This window comes from Labrus mixtus, chromosome 9 (assembly GCF_963584025.1).
Source record: "Labrus mixtus chromosome 9, fLabMix1.1, whole genome shotgun sequence".
NCBI lineage: Eukaryota > Metazoa > Chordata > Actinopteri > Labriformes > Labridae > Labrus > Labrus mixtus.
This window is the reverse complement of record NC_083620.1, coordinates 21,851,288-21,865,691: the sequence shown is the minus strand read 5'-3', so window position 1 is coordinate 21,865,691 and position 14,404 is coordinate 21,851,288. Positions and strand designations below refer to the sequence as shown.

The window sequence follows — 14,404 nt, the reverse complement described above, 5'->3', positions numbered from 1 at the left end:
GGAGGTATACTTCAGCACATCACAGCAGTGGCTTTGTTGCAGCACAAAGCATTTATTATCCCTCTCATGGCAAAGAGGGGAAACAGTGCTCATATGCAGCCTCCTTCCTGCTAATCTTAGACGAAGAAGGGGATGGCGCTGTATAATCATCAGGCGTCTGGATAAGGTCTAAAGTATTTGGAGTGCCTGCTCAAGATGCTGCACTAATGACACCTGTTTCACTGTCTCCATTTACATTTTTACCAAATCCATTTTATTTCCTGGCAGACAACAACATATTGCATGTTGCAGTAGTACTAAAATCAAATAAAAATGATAAGGAAAAGTTGCTATTTTGTTTGTAAAAGTTAGTTTTTAGAAAGGAGATAATATGGGTTTGGGTGTGACTTCAAACAACATTGTTGTTTGTAAAAAAAAAAGTATCAAAATAAGTTCAAGTTACTCTTCACTATTACATATTCTGTTGATAAAATAAATATTTATACCCAACTCAAATCTGAATTAAGAGATATACAAAGAAAGCCAACCAGACAGAGCAATAGCCTAACTGATAATACAGAAAATACCATATTCATTAAACCAGAATGAGGAACAGGTGGAGACCATGGAGACAGGAAGGAGAAAAGAAATACATAATTTAAAAGCAGGATATTTTTACTCTCTATGGTCCAGTCGTTTCTAAGTCTCTGCTCTGTTACTGAAAACATTACTAAACGTAGAGTCACCACAAACAGTGCACAATTCACTTTTGTGAGTCTGCCATAAAAGCAGGAGGTTTTTACCCCTCGTTCTATTTGTCCCTCATTGCTTCCTGTAGGACTGGGTCGGGTTGCCTGGAGACCACGGAAACGTTTGGGAGCAGCAGCGATGGAGAAGTATGAGAAAATCAAAGTTGTCGGAAGAGGAGCTTTCGGGTAAACTCGTATTTCAGTGAAACTTTGTTCGCGTTTAGTGTCACGAATGTCTGTAAATGATAAAATACGCCGTTTTGATGCAGTATAGGCTACTGTAAAAGCAAGAAGTCAGTCAGACCTTCATTTCTTTCACCAAAATGTAACGGGTTAAGTGCCAACGAGCGCCGCCCCCAAAAGGAGGACATGTCCAGAACCATTTTGAACATTTAAAAAAAGTTTGTCAAAAAACATATGGAGACTATGTTCAGCCTTAATGTGAAACCAAAACAACTGTTGTCTTATTTCTAAACAAACGTGTGAGTTATTGTCAGGTAACAGCTGCAGTGTGTATCCAGATGTTTGTGCAGCTTTCGGAGTGTTTGAGTTCACGTTACATTTGGTAACTTGTAACTATGCTTTTACTTTTGTGATAAAAAAAAGTTGACAGACGGAGTTGAAGTTCCTCGAAAGTATCTGCAGTGTGCCATAAGATATACTTTCCTACTCGAAATGAGTTCATCCTAAACATTGACAGACCAACACAACTTAAAAAAAAACTTTAAAAGACGATTTAAACTTAAATATCCAGTAGAGTGGAAGTCATTAATAGACTACTGTACAACAGTAGACAGAAGTATTCCCTTTATTTAAAACTATTTGATAACCTTCCAGAGGGTCATTTATTAATTCAATTAATTTAGGAGAACGAGTTACATTGATTCAGTAAATGTCACTCTAAAACACTCATTTGGTACTTTTACATGCGGACAATGATTTAAAACTTTTTAGTTTTTTTTTACCTTTTCATCTTGATTTGTAGTAAGTATGTAGTGGATGGTTTTGAAAGTCATTGTCTGGCTTGAGTAAAGGAGATAAACACATCCTTCCTCATACATTATATATGAAAACCCTGTATTTGTAGGTCCTTTCAAATGATTTCCCATTTTCACAGTGTAGTGCAAAACCAGCTGTGCATGTGTATCTCATGTACAAGATGAAGTTCTTCTCAAAAGCCACACAATAATATCTGAGAATTAGAGTATAAAATGAAACCATTGAACCCCTGATTACCTGTCCTCCTAATGAACTTTTCCCCCCTCAGATTTTCAACATACTACTTAGACTTAGACAACTTTATTTATCCCAGAGGGCAATTCGGTTCCTAAACTTGTTCTAGTGCTCAGTAACTCTGGCAAACAAGATGTAAACCACCAAAGATCATCCCGCTATTAGTTTGTGGAACAGAATCTACATCTGTTTTTTCTTCAATTTCTTCCCCTGTTAGGATAGTCCACCTGTGCCGCAGGCGCAGTGACGGGGCCTTTGTCATCCTTAAGGAGATCCCAGTGGAGCAGATGTCACGAGACGAACGTCTTTCAGCTCAGAACGAGTGCCAGGTCCTGAAACTACTCAACCATCCAAATATCATAGAGTACTATGAGAACTTCCTGGAAGACAAGGCGCTCATGATAGCAATGGAGTATGCACCAGGTAAGCTCACTGTAATATCTTATTACATGACCCCCTTTTTGTTCATCGTCCAACGATCCACTCTTCCTATTGTCTAGTGCCGTAGGGCTCCATACCTTCTCTTGTTCCCATGACAAGCCTGGAAAGAATGTTTAATATCACACTGTTGGGGGGAATTTTTTGAGGGGGCATAGTGACCTGATAACTTTTCTGTCAGTGTTATTTTTTACTTTAATGTAAAAAAAGACAGATTGCTATCAAGCTGTCCAAGACATTGCAGCACACCCCAGAGCCATTGTTCAGCATGACATCTTCTAATGAGGTGTTTTTAACAGTAGCTGTTCCTGTGTTCTGATTAGAGAACAAACTTTAGCTTTTGACCTCCTTAACTCAGGATTGTCTCCAAAGTGACATTTCTCATCTTCTCTGTCTTTTAAATATGGTCCTGTTTCCTGACACAGAACCCCATTGAGGAGAAGGCAGTCATGCGTGAAGGGTCCAGAGTTTAGTTTCTGTTTAGTTTCTTTCCTCAAAGCCAAGTTGTTCACTTGTATTAAGCAAACTTTTTTTTTGTTCTCTTATGGGGCATCAAGAAAGGCGCTATTATTGTAGGGTTTATTTTTGATATCATCATCTCACTGCCTTTCATTCAAGCCAGTAACTTGATCAAAAGTAAAAAAAATTACTTTTATGAATAGTTATCAACTTGACTCTTTACTGTCTCCTCCGCATTTTCCTCATGCAGGTGGAACATTGGCTGATTACATACAGAAGCGCTGTAACTCTCTGCTGGACGAGGACACCATCCTTCACTTCTTCGTTCAGATCTTACTCGCTCTGTACCACGTCCACAATAAACTCATTTTGCACAGAGACCTTAAAACGCAGAATATTCTTCTCGACAAGCACCAGATGATCGTCAAAATTGGAGATTTCGGCATCTCCAAAATCCTTGTCAGCAAGAGCAAAGCTTACACGGTGAGTTAAATTTAGCTTTGGTGCAGAGCTGTAATGCCTTCAGTAACAAACAGGTCCTGATATGTTGTATTCTTAGATACTAACACACTATCAACGCTTCACTTTTATTCCACTGTGCAGGTGGTCGGGACTCCGTGCTACATCTCCCCAGAGCTGTGTGAGGGAAAGCCGTACAACCAGAAGAGTGACATCTGGGCTCTGGGCTGCGTGCTGTATGAGCTTGCAAGCCTGAAGAGGGCCTTCGAGGCTGCTGTACATAAAACATTGTCTTAACAAATTTCCCTGACTAACTTGAATGGAGTTATTGGAGTTTGCAGTAAACCATCCTAACAATCATCAGAGGCACAGTATGATCAGCATGGGAGATAGATTCTTGTAATTTGTCAGAATACTTCACATAAAGACTCCAGGATTAAATGTTTTTTTTAACTCCAAAGCAGAAAGCTTGGGCCTTGGGATTAATAATTCACTAAACTACACACACTTCTCCATTTGCTCTATCTATTCTGTGTGAAATTGTGCATGTGAAAATCTTAATATCTTTGGCGCTAAAATTGTGAAACAATTATTTGAGTTTTAAAATGAAGAATGAAATTTGACCCTGTCACTCTTTTTTTACTTTGCTTTCAGAATCTGCCAGCCCTCGTTCTGAAGATCATGAGCGGAACATTTGCTCCAATTTCAGACCGCTACAGCCCCGAACTGCGACAGCTCATCCTCAATATGCTCAACCTGGATCCCTCCAAACGGCCTCAACTCAATGAAATAATGGCTCTTCCTATATGCATCCGGCCTCTGCTCAATCTTTACACGGATATTGGCAATGTTAAAATGCGCAGGTACTTTTTGAATGCATGACTTGTGACGGACACATGATTGGAGTTTTATGTCATGAAAAAGTCCCCTACTCTGCTTTTGTCAGGATTGAGAAACCACTGTCTACTGTGCACACTGGTCATCAAGGTAGACCAGGCGGGAGAGTTCCTGGCAGCAGGTCCAGAGGTCAGTCACATACTAGCCTTATTTGACCCAGAAGTAGCTGCGTCAGGTCGATTACAGTACTTTAACTACAAATGCAATCGTTATTTGTTGTGACGAAACAGATGGATCAGTCGGTTTAGGATCAGGGAAGGTGCATTCCCTCCCGCTGTCATCTGTGTATACGTGGGGAAGTGGAATCTCAGCGCCTCTCCGGCTGCCGATGCTCAACACCGAGGTGCTTCAAGTGTCTCTTGGCCGCACTCAGAGGATGGGGGTGACCAAGTCAGGCCGTCTGATCACATGGGAGGTCTGTGTCACTGTAAACCATTACATTTATATTATCATATTTCTTGACATTTCATAAAGATAATACTCAAAGGAATTGTATGTAGAGGAAAAATCCTCCTTTTAACTCAGAGAACTGTAGTCTAAACCACTCAATGGTCAACTTGTTGCTTTAGGATGGGTTCATTTTTTCAGCTATCAATGACACAAAAGGTCTGATTCTGGTTTTGGTGTTGTGTAAGTATTTAGAGATAAAGATAAAGTTAAACTTTATTGATCCCCCATGGGGGAAATTTTTGCATTACAGCAGCTCAAGAAAACAGGAATATAATTATTAAAAAATAAAAATAGAAGTTAAAAATCAAACATATTAACATCAGTTAAATCCAGAATCCAGATCCATGAATTCTCACCAGCTTGACTTCCCCACAGGCTAAACAGATATCTCAATTTGCTGGAACAGAAACTGCACCCATAAAGCTGGCTGAAAATATATGCCGGTAATAATATATAAAATAACTATTGTAAAAATGAGATCGTGTAGATTTATGGTTCCTTTCAGTGTCCCAGAGGGAAGATTTTCCTTCCAAAAGGTTTATTGCTTACATATATCAGGGAGGAGTCACATTCTCACTGTTTCTCTACTCTACTGTGTCACGATTGACCAATAATCATTTATCTTCACAGGCTCCGTCAGTGGGTTCTGGTGAGGCCAGTCTGCCCGGTGTGGTGGAGCAGATGCAGCCTCAGTTCATTTCACGTTTCCTGGAGGGTCAGTCTGGAGTCACCATCAAGTCTGTGTCCTGTGGCGATCTCTTCACCACCTGCATGACAGGTCTGCTTTGTAAAAATCACACATCTACATATGTCCAGTCAGCCTGGCAGAGTGCTGTCCTAGAGGAAATCAATGTTTATTCTCTTTTTATCTGCCCACAAAAACTCACTCACAACGGCTGTGAAACACTGAGGCAGCATTTGACTGTACAGAGTCAAAGTGAGGATACAGTGAGCTCTTTACCAGACGTGATCAGACGGAGTGGATGTAAAAGAAAGCACTGAAAGCACTTTGAAAGACGTACAAACTGCCGCTCTGTTAGTCCATGTGCTTTGTGAGGCTGTAGTCAGATAACACAGGATTAAAGATATTTCCTCTCAGCCCAGTTTCTCCTCTTTCATCACTTTTTACTTTTACTCCAATATATGGATTACAAGCAATGTGTTGGTCCACATAAGATTACACCTGCACTCATCAACTAATGGTGTCCTTAATCTCTTCTTCCTCTTTCTAATGTGCAGACAGGGGCATCATCATGACATTTGGAAGTGGGAGCAATGGCTGTCTGGGTCACGGTAACTTCAATGATGTTACTCAGGTACATGCTCACCACACTGTCTCTGTTCCACTTTGAAAATACTTGAAACTTGCACTCATTTTGAATTTACACTCAGTCAGTGTTTAATACGATATACAGTATATCCCTGAAATAATACAGTCTCAGTACAGATGGCCTACTGATGTTTCAAAGGTTTAATTCACCTATTTTTGATCAGGATGGCTAAAAATTAGAAACTCATCTCACTTTTAAAGTTTTAAAGAGGTAGACAGGTGTAGGTAGAATATAAAGTAACACGAAAAGCAAAAATAGTCCCTTTCTTGAATCAAAAGAGGGATGTTGTTGTTATATATCAACCTATTTAATACTTGGCTTTCATATAACAATCATGATGGTGACATTTGTCCATCTCTTTCTGATGATCTCTCAGCCCAAGATAGTCGAGGCGCTCCTGGGCTATGAGCTGGTTCAGGTGTCATGTGGTGCTTCCCACGTCCTTGCTGTGACCAATGAAAGAGAAGTATTTGCCTGGGGAAGAGGAGACAATGGTACCATACACGAGATGATTGTTTACAAACTAACTCAGTCTATCTTAGTATTTACCTTTTCATGATTGTTTGTGAATGAATGATTTACGAGCGCGGCATCTCGGCACACAGCGTGATTTGCACAAATTGTACCTGTTGGTGTTTCCTGTTTCTGTCTGGAAGGGCGCCTCGGGCTCGGCAACCAAGACACACATAACTCACCTCAGCAGGTGTGTTTACCTGTGGAATTTGAGGCCCAGAGGGTGGTGTGTGGAGTTGACTGCTCCATGATTATCAGCACCCAGAACAGCATTGTGGCGTGTGGAAGCAACAGGTACTTTAGGCTTAATTTCCAAACGAGAACTATGCCCATTAGTCTTAATTATCAGCTTTGAAGACTTTCATTTCAGTTTGAGTCAATGGTACCTTTCCACAGAGATTTAGTTTGATTCATTTTCTGGATTAATAGTCTTAAATTAACAACAAATAAAATCACACCAACCATAAGCTAATGTTACTAGTTCCAACTAGGAATAAAAAACAGAGCATGCACATCCCTTAGTAGTTGCTGGATCCAAAACAAAGGAAGAGGAAGAGTTCGTTGGCTCTTAACGTTGCTTGTTGCTAAATAAATCCTTTAATTTGACTAATTCCGTGATGTGCATGGTGTGGTTTAACAAATCATCCTTATATTGGGAAACACATTTTGATATCCGTTTAGAAATTTCCATCAAACAAAACAGATAACTCTTAAAATCATCATGTTTTAAAGGAACCAATGAAGAAGTGTGTACTGTACTAAGAGGTCAACATTAGGGAGGGAGAAAGGTCATGACCTACCTTTTTAAAATAACAAGTGAATCTTTAAATCTATTGTGAGACATTCTTAAGCTAGTATCAGGAAGCTTAGACGTGAGTATTGTGATTACATTTCTTTTGTTCTAGAGAAACGCTATGATGCACAACCCGTGAGACAGCATTCTCCTAAAATGACAAACACTTCTCTCATTGGTAATCGCTCTCTCTCAGACAGGCCCAGGGCCGGATGTTGAGCTGCGGAAAACATAGTGTTCTTTTTACGTCAGAGTCAAAGCAGCATTGTTCCCCAGCAGTTCAGCAGAGAGCGGAGCGTGAATATCAGATACTGGTTTTGTGATGAACACAGATTGTACATTACATCATCGGTTCAAAGAATGAATAATTTGCATATTACTCTGTTTGAAATACCTTGGTTTTGTTGCCCCCCACCCAGGTTCAATAAGCTTGGGCTGGATAAAATAAATTCTGGAGAGGAACCAAATCCCTCAAACCAGATGGAGGAAGTCCACTCTTACACTCCTGCACAATCAGCCCCACTCAACAGAGAGAAGATTGTTTACATTGACATTGGGACAGCACATTCTGTTGCTGTTACAGGTAAATGATTCTCATTATCAATCATCAAGCTCTTGAGTTTCTAGCAACTAGTTTTTTTTGTATTTATCTTTGAGTGGCTATCTTCATGATCACCTACAGGAAGAGAAGATCTCTGCGAGATGGATACAGGTTTTTGATATCCAGATCCTTATTATCCAGAATTTAAAAAAAGTGAAACTTTTAAGTTATGCAATATGCACTTCATTGACCCTTAGCCCGTGCAGCTCCAGTCATATTCCTCTGCCCCTCCTTCTGCGTTCATTGAGGCTGTGGCTTCATTTCAGTGTAACCGCTGCAACGTACATCAAAATAAAGCTAAGACATTGTGTCAATGTCCTCCATTCAAAAACGAGTGTTTCATTTCATTCACATTAAGGAAGTTATTCCCAAGTTCGTCTCTCTACTCGCAGGCAGCAGGGGGTCACACCAGCACGTAGCCGTCTCTCACTGTCTCGTATCGGGGGAGGATTCATAAATAGTTCATCACTGAAGGCCTTGTGTCTGACAGGCAGATTTCTTTAAAACCTCGCAAACGTCGCTGTGTTTTAACTGTGTTCGTTTCTTCCACTTCAAAAAAAGCAGTCGTAGTTCAGTTTAAACCTTGTCTTTATCACTCAGGGAAACGAATGGTCACTGGATGTAACTCCAGTTCTATGAGTACGTGCGTAACTATTGAGGAGGAGGGAGGCAAAGCTTAAAAAAACACGTTTTCATTTTTTGGTTGAACAGATCCAGATCCAGATAATGATGTCTCTGCACACCCCTAGTCACTCTTTCATTTAGCACTAGCCGAACCAGTTCTTCAGTTTCTTGCAGTTCCAGGTTGCTTGGAGAACTCATCCTCACATGTTGAACTTCTTTAGGATAGTGAATGAAATAAAACATTGGAAAACACAGGTTAAATCACCTCTGGCATAAACGTGGATAAATAATAAACAAATCATTTATATATCAAAGTCTTAAGTCTAATTGTAATGTTTCAAAATAAGACCCTTTAACCACATTTTCCTCTTCCAGAACAGGGTCAGTGTTTCACCTTTGGGAGCAACCAGCATGGCCAGATGGGCTGTAGTTCCCGTCGGAGCAGCCGCGTGCCCTACCTGGTGCCCGGATTGCAGAGCATCACCATGGCTGCCTGTGGAGATGCTTTCACGTTAGCTATTGGATCTGGTGAGTTGGACTGTTTGTTACCTTACCTTACATGCGAGCCAGGACAAGTACACATACACAGCCAAAATCTGACCTAAAAGAGGTTGGCATCAAGCATGGGGGGGGGGATAAGCAAAGAAGATAAGCAAACTTATAATATAGGGAATTATATATATATCTATATATATATATATATATATAGATATATATATATAATAATAGGGAAAATATAACCCCTTTCCTTATAATCATTTAGCATCATGGAGCCTTGAAATTTCACAGCTCAGGCAGAAAGAGTAGGGTAACTTTAGCCCAGAAACAAATGTATGTCCCTGCTCCAAATAGAAATGTATTGGAAGCTAAATCTGGTCCAACCAGAGTGTGTGATATGTCACATGTGTGTCTGTAGCATAGCTGTGCTAACCCCATGAAGGTGTGGAGATTTCAATGCTTTGACATGCAAGGACTGATTCAAACTCTTCTGCTTGGTATTAAGTACACACACATTTAAAAGACACAGATAATGCACATGTTTTGGTTTTGCATTGAAAAAGTTTCTGCTCTTCGTTTGACTTGAGATAGTTCTCGTACACGAAGGAGGCATTTTTCAAAAAGTTCTAAATCTTTTATTTCACTCATTATTATTTTACTTTAATGAAAGATGTCTGGTGCTTTGATAAAATCTGGGGGTTGCACAAGAAAACACAGCAGGGTTCACAACATTTCTCAGACGTCTGTGGTTTAGCGGCTTTGGAAAGTAAAGATGAAGATTCTGGGACGCTCATGAATTCTTATGAGAGCCACTCAAATTCAAACAGTGCCGGCAAGCGGCTATGTGACCCCAAAACAGCAGAGTAGGTTTACTTTACCAGGCAGTGAAGCTTCAAAAACAAAGAAGAGTAAATATTCACTTTTATGGCTCTTTAAAGCAAATTTCAATGCAGTCATACTTAAATAAATCGAGAATGTAAAACTCATTGCCAGGTCTTCTAGGTTAACTGCTCCCGGTGTATTGAAAAGCAGATATTTAGGGAAAGTGAACGTATAACCTTACATCAAACTTCTGTAAAGTATCAGAAAAAACAACAACAAAGAAAAGTCAGCATGAGACGCACCGGCTTGCAATGTTCATCGGCTGAAGTGTATATTCTGCTTTTTTGTTTAACAAAGAAATGTGTAGTTACTGTTCCAAAGCTTTTTAAATATTTGATGTCACATCAAACGTTCTGCACATTGACGGTGTCATTAGGCTCTACATATAAGGTAAGAGGACATGACAACCATATCATATTTTGAGTTTCAGCAACAAAACGCAGATTCTTCTGTTCCAGCCTGGCAACCATTTAAAAGTTAGTGTGGAGCCTGTTAAGTGTGTGTTTTGTTCTTGAAGCTGAGGGTTAAATGGTAAAATGTCACACTGTGCGAGGGATTGGCTCCCTGGGGAGAAAGCCAGCAGCGGCAGTAATGCCTGCAGGTTCTCTTTGTTGAGGGAAGTCTTTGTTCGGCTTTGACTCCCCTCAGATTGAGCCATTTTTCTCCCACTGCAGGAAAGTCAGAGCTGTCAGTGAAAGATTTGTGTGGATTAATCCATCCTGAGGTTTGAGCCGTGGATTTGTAGAAATAATGACTGTCTTCTCTGCACAGACGGGGAGGTGTACACCTGGGGAAAGGGGGCCCGCGGACGTCTTGGAAGAAAAGAGGAGGACTCTGGGATCCCAAAGACGGTGCAGCTCGATGAGAGTCACCCGTTCACGGCGACGTCGGTGGCTTGTTGTCATGGCAACACTCTGCTTGCAGTGAAACGTAATACTTTGCTCATTACCCCTTTTGGTAAAAAACAGTGTGAGATGTTGGGATGTGGTGAATGAGAGAAGATTTATCCCCAGATGACAAACTTGAGACAAGTGTCTCCTGATAACATGGACAGGGCGCCATGTTTGTCTATGCAATATTATGAAAAAAAAAAGTGTTCACCAAAAGTGAAATTACGCCCATCTTTTCACTTAGGCTGTTGTTTTTCAGCTATGTGTTCCTCTCTCTGCCGATAGTGACCATCTCACCTGATGAAAACTAAAGAAGAGTGGAGGTGGGATTAAAGTGTCCCTCTACACTCTAAAATGAAAATAGCTGCAGATTTGGAGAAGATTATACTGCATCACAACTTATTAAATAACAGAAATGTGGTAATCCTCGTCGCAGCCTGAAGGGCTGGACTTGCACCAGGGGACAAGGACATGACTTCATATAGTATTACTTATGTTCATGTACAGTTTGTTTTTATTCAAGAATATAGAATCAAAAACTGTTTTTTACATCTAAGCATCCATCCATCTGTTTTCTTCTGCTTATCTGAGGTCGGGTTGCGTTGGCAGCAGACAAAGTAAGTCAACCCAGACTTCCCTCTCCCCAAGCAATGTTGTCCAGCTCCTCCTTTGAGATTCCGAGGCGTTTCCCTGGCCAGATGGGATATATAATCCCTTCAGCGAACTCTTGGTCTACCCCGGAGTCTCCTCCCAGTTGGGTGTCCCCGGAAAACCTCCATAGGGAGGCGTCCAGGAGGCATGCTAGGGGCCCAGTTTTGTACCGATGAAAGAGAATCACAAGCCTGTGTGGATATTTAATTAAGCATCAGGCTCTATTGGCCTCGTTATTGGAAAATTGATTTATTGGTCCCAACAAGAGAGAAGTCATGTAAAGACACATTCAATTAACTGAGAATATAATCCACAGATACAGCCCCATAACTGTTTTGTCAAAGAAAATAGGAAAGGAAATAGTGAGACAAATCCCATTAGATATTTATATATATATATATATATATATTCCTTATTATATTCATCAATGGTCCAGAGCGCAGATGCAAACATTAATTACAATGTCGGTCATTTCATTTTCTGTGATCTAATGGATTAATCATTTCAGCTCTTCTGACATTTAGTCCATTTGTCCCTCTTGTTTCAGCTTTGTTTGAGGAGCCTGTCCCGAGATGATTTGACCCTGAAAAAAAAAAAACCCTTCATGAAGTCCGGCGGTGGCTTGAGGTGAAGGACAGCTTCCTCTGAATAACTCCTGCCGGGGGCCCATCTGTGTTGCAGTTGAAAGATTCCCCTTCACACTGCAGCTGTGGCCTCACATGTTCACTCTCTGTTCCTCTCAAATGATTTCTCTTCAGGAATCAACGTTTTTTTTCATTCATTGGATTTGATTTCATGAAAAATGTGTACTGCAGCAGGTGTATTTCCCAACAGGTGAGTTAGAGGAATGTTTACACTTAAGCAGGCTAACAGGAAGTTGTCATTAGGCAGCTTTCATGTGGGCAGCTATTGTCCCCCCTCACGTGCAGACTTAGCATGATAACGGCCAGAAAACGTCAAACAGGTTGGCGCTGTGCTAAGCCTCTGATGAATGAGATGATACAATGCAAAGAAAGGAAAACCACTCGAGAGTTTAGTAAGTCATCTGTCAAATGAAGCAAACACGTTAATCTTGATCACATCGTCAGTGGTCACATAGTACTTTATTGGATTAGTCCTCCAACATTTGTAACTCAGCAGCCGAGGTCAAAACTAAATGAAGTCTGTTGTTTGGAGCTCAACTGAACACTGTTTAAAAAAAAATAATGATCCTTTTTTTTGTGTGTCTAAAATCACTCCCACAATCAGCCACTCACTAATCCCTCCATTTATTATCCACATGCCGTCGAAGCCTCTAGAAGTCAGCAGTAAATCAAGATTTAGGTCAGATGAGTCATCTTCTCTGACATATATTAAACGTGACACAATGCATTATTGGAGAAAGTATGTGTACATAGGGCGTAGGTTTCTTTTGAGAGGATGAGAATCAAACAATTTATTTGCTGTGTTGTGATGACTTTACTGCCTCGATAGCATAATTAATAGGATTATCAAAAAAAAGTGTATGTTTTTCGGGGTGGATAAATGTGCGTCCTCTAACAGGTCATTGGAGGTCATTTGTCCGCACTACATCCGCCATCCATGCGCACTCTTCATTCTCCTTTGATAGTAAGAATCATACAAAGCATCAATGGTGGACAGATAGGTTCACTACAGGTTCATTAGTGTGAGTCATTTCTGACACAACATTTGTATTTGTGGAATATTTAGTGATTTCACTAATTGGAGTGTGTATGATATCTGCTGTATAATATTTGCATAAACTTTATATATATGATGTCCTAATGATGAGAAAAGCCTTTTGCTTTTCAAAGTTTGACTTCAGTAAAATTACAACATTGTTATAATCATCTTCAAGTACCGAAAAAACATGTGGCTGAATTGACCAATCAGAAACCACGTCTTTTATTTACACCTACAAGCATGGCTGCATTAATGTGTCACTCAAAGGACTCATTTCAAGAACTTTATAAACTCTCTGTTAGCCTAATCTACAATAATACTTCATAGTGGTATAATCCTATACATTATATTGTATTCTTTATTTATATGATGCTCTAATCATCAGACACTGCAAAATGACGTCTAGTTAAAACTTCCAGATAAATACAGTGAAGTAAAAAAATATCACATTTCACTGCTGTCATGGAGTCAAGTAGTATTTAAATGATGCATATTCTGTAAGACCTATAAGTATTTAATTTATCTACATACTCGAACAGGTGAGTAGGAGTGATTGAATGTACTTTTTTATGAACATTTTCTTGAATGTTGTCCGTTTTTCTCTATCACCAAAGCTACAAAATAGAAACATGTTTTATTTAGACCTTCAGTAGTAACCTGTCACACGTCCTTTGATAAATCTGATCTTCTGTCAGATGATGGTTTCACTGAAGTTAGTGCGCAGTAAGAAGATACTTAACTCTCCAGATTATGAGAGTCTGTCACACATTTGATCTGCTTTACTTCAACCTACAACAGACACCAGTGGTGCCGAGATGAATGTTCAGATTGAATTGACATGACGCTCCTGGAGGCTGATGATGAATGTAGAGACACAAAAACAAACATTTATCATGACCAAGCTGTACATGAACATCTGAATTGTGAATAAATAACCTTCAAAGGTTTGATCTTTCTCTGCCCCCATTGTTCTCACATCATTCTGTCATTTTCACAGAGCTGATATCAGGAGGTTTCATTCAATAACTAACATCACATTTTCTGTTATCTATGCTTTTTTTTTGGTAATTACTCCTTAATTAAGATGTGATCACACCTTGTCTGGGGACATGGATCGTTTACCATTGTTTCCCTGTGTAATGATGTAATGATGATGTAATCTGATGGCAACAGCGCAGGTGAAAAATGATCTGTGAGTGAGCATGTGTGTATTTGTGTGTGTTGTCTTTTTGATACTGTCAGAACACTATGTGTATTTTTTATCCTTTAGTGAG

At 39.9% G+C, this 14,404-nt stretch overlaps 2 protein-coding genes across 5 annotated transcripts in view; both read left to right on the top strand.

The window, feature by feature from the left end:
• The window catches only part of tada2a (transcriptional adaptor 2A), a 111,466-nt gene that overhangs the window by 15,251 nt on the left and 81,811 nt on the right, over window positions 1–14,404 (top strand). The window lies entirely within an intron of this gene.
• On the top strand, window positions 803–14,085 carry nek8 (NIMA-related kinase 8). Of its 4 annotated transcripts, XM_061046901.1 has the most exons (16): window positions 803–914; window positions 2,179–2,384; window positions 3,109–3,341; window positions 3,462–3,593; window positions 3,972–4,180; window positions 4,264–4,343; window positions 4,445–4,629; window positions 5,295–5,442; window positions 5,904–5,980; window positions 6,372–6,489; window positions 6,652–6,802; window positions 7,721–7,884; window positions 8,902–9,054; window positions 10,678–10,836; window positions 11,056–11,119; window positions 11,995–14,085. In XM_061046901.1, exons 1-15 carry the CDS (start codon window positions 868–870, stop codon window positions 11,079–11,081), a joined length of 2,088 nt encoding a protein of 695 aa, XP_060902884.1. In that variant the 5' UTR covers window positions 803–867; the 3' UTR covers window positions 11,082–11,119; window positions 11,995–14,085. The 4 variants fall into 4 exon arrangements, with proteins under 4 accessions (XP_060902884.1, XP_060902883.1, XP_060902885.1 ...); XM_061046900.1 differs by lacking the exon at window positions 11,056–11,119; XM_061046902.1 differs by lacking the exon at window positions 11,056–11,119 and having other exon boundaries at window positions 804–914; window positions 2,184–2,384.

Excerpts from the sequence above, each read along its gene's own strand:
- nek8 (XM_061046900.1), top strand. The coding sequence starts at position 868 with ATGGAGAAGTATGAGAAAATCAAAGTTGTCGGAAGAGGAGCTTTCGG. Across the intron at positions 5,443-5,903 it reads CTTCACCACCTGCATGACAG|ACAGGGGCATCATCATGACA; the intron begins GTCTGCTTTGTA and ends TCTAATGTGCAG. Across the intron at positions 7,885-8,901 it reads ACATTCTGTTGCTGTTACAG|AACAGGGTCAGTGTTTCACC; the intron begins GTAAATGATTCT and ends TTCCTCTTCCAG.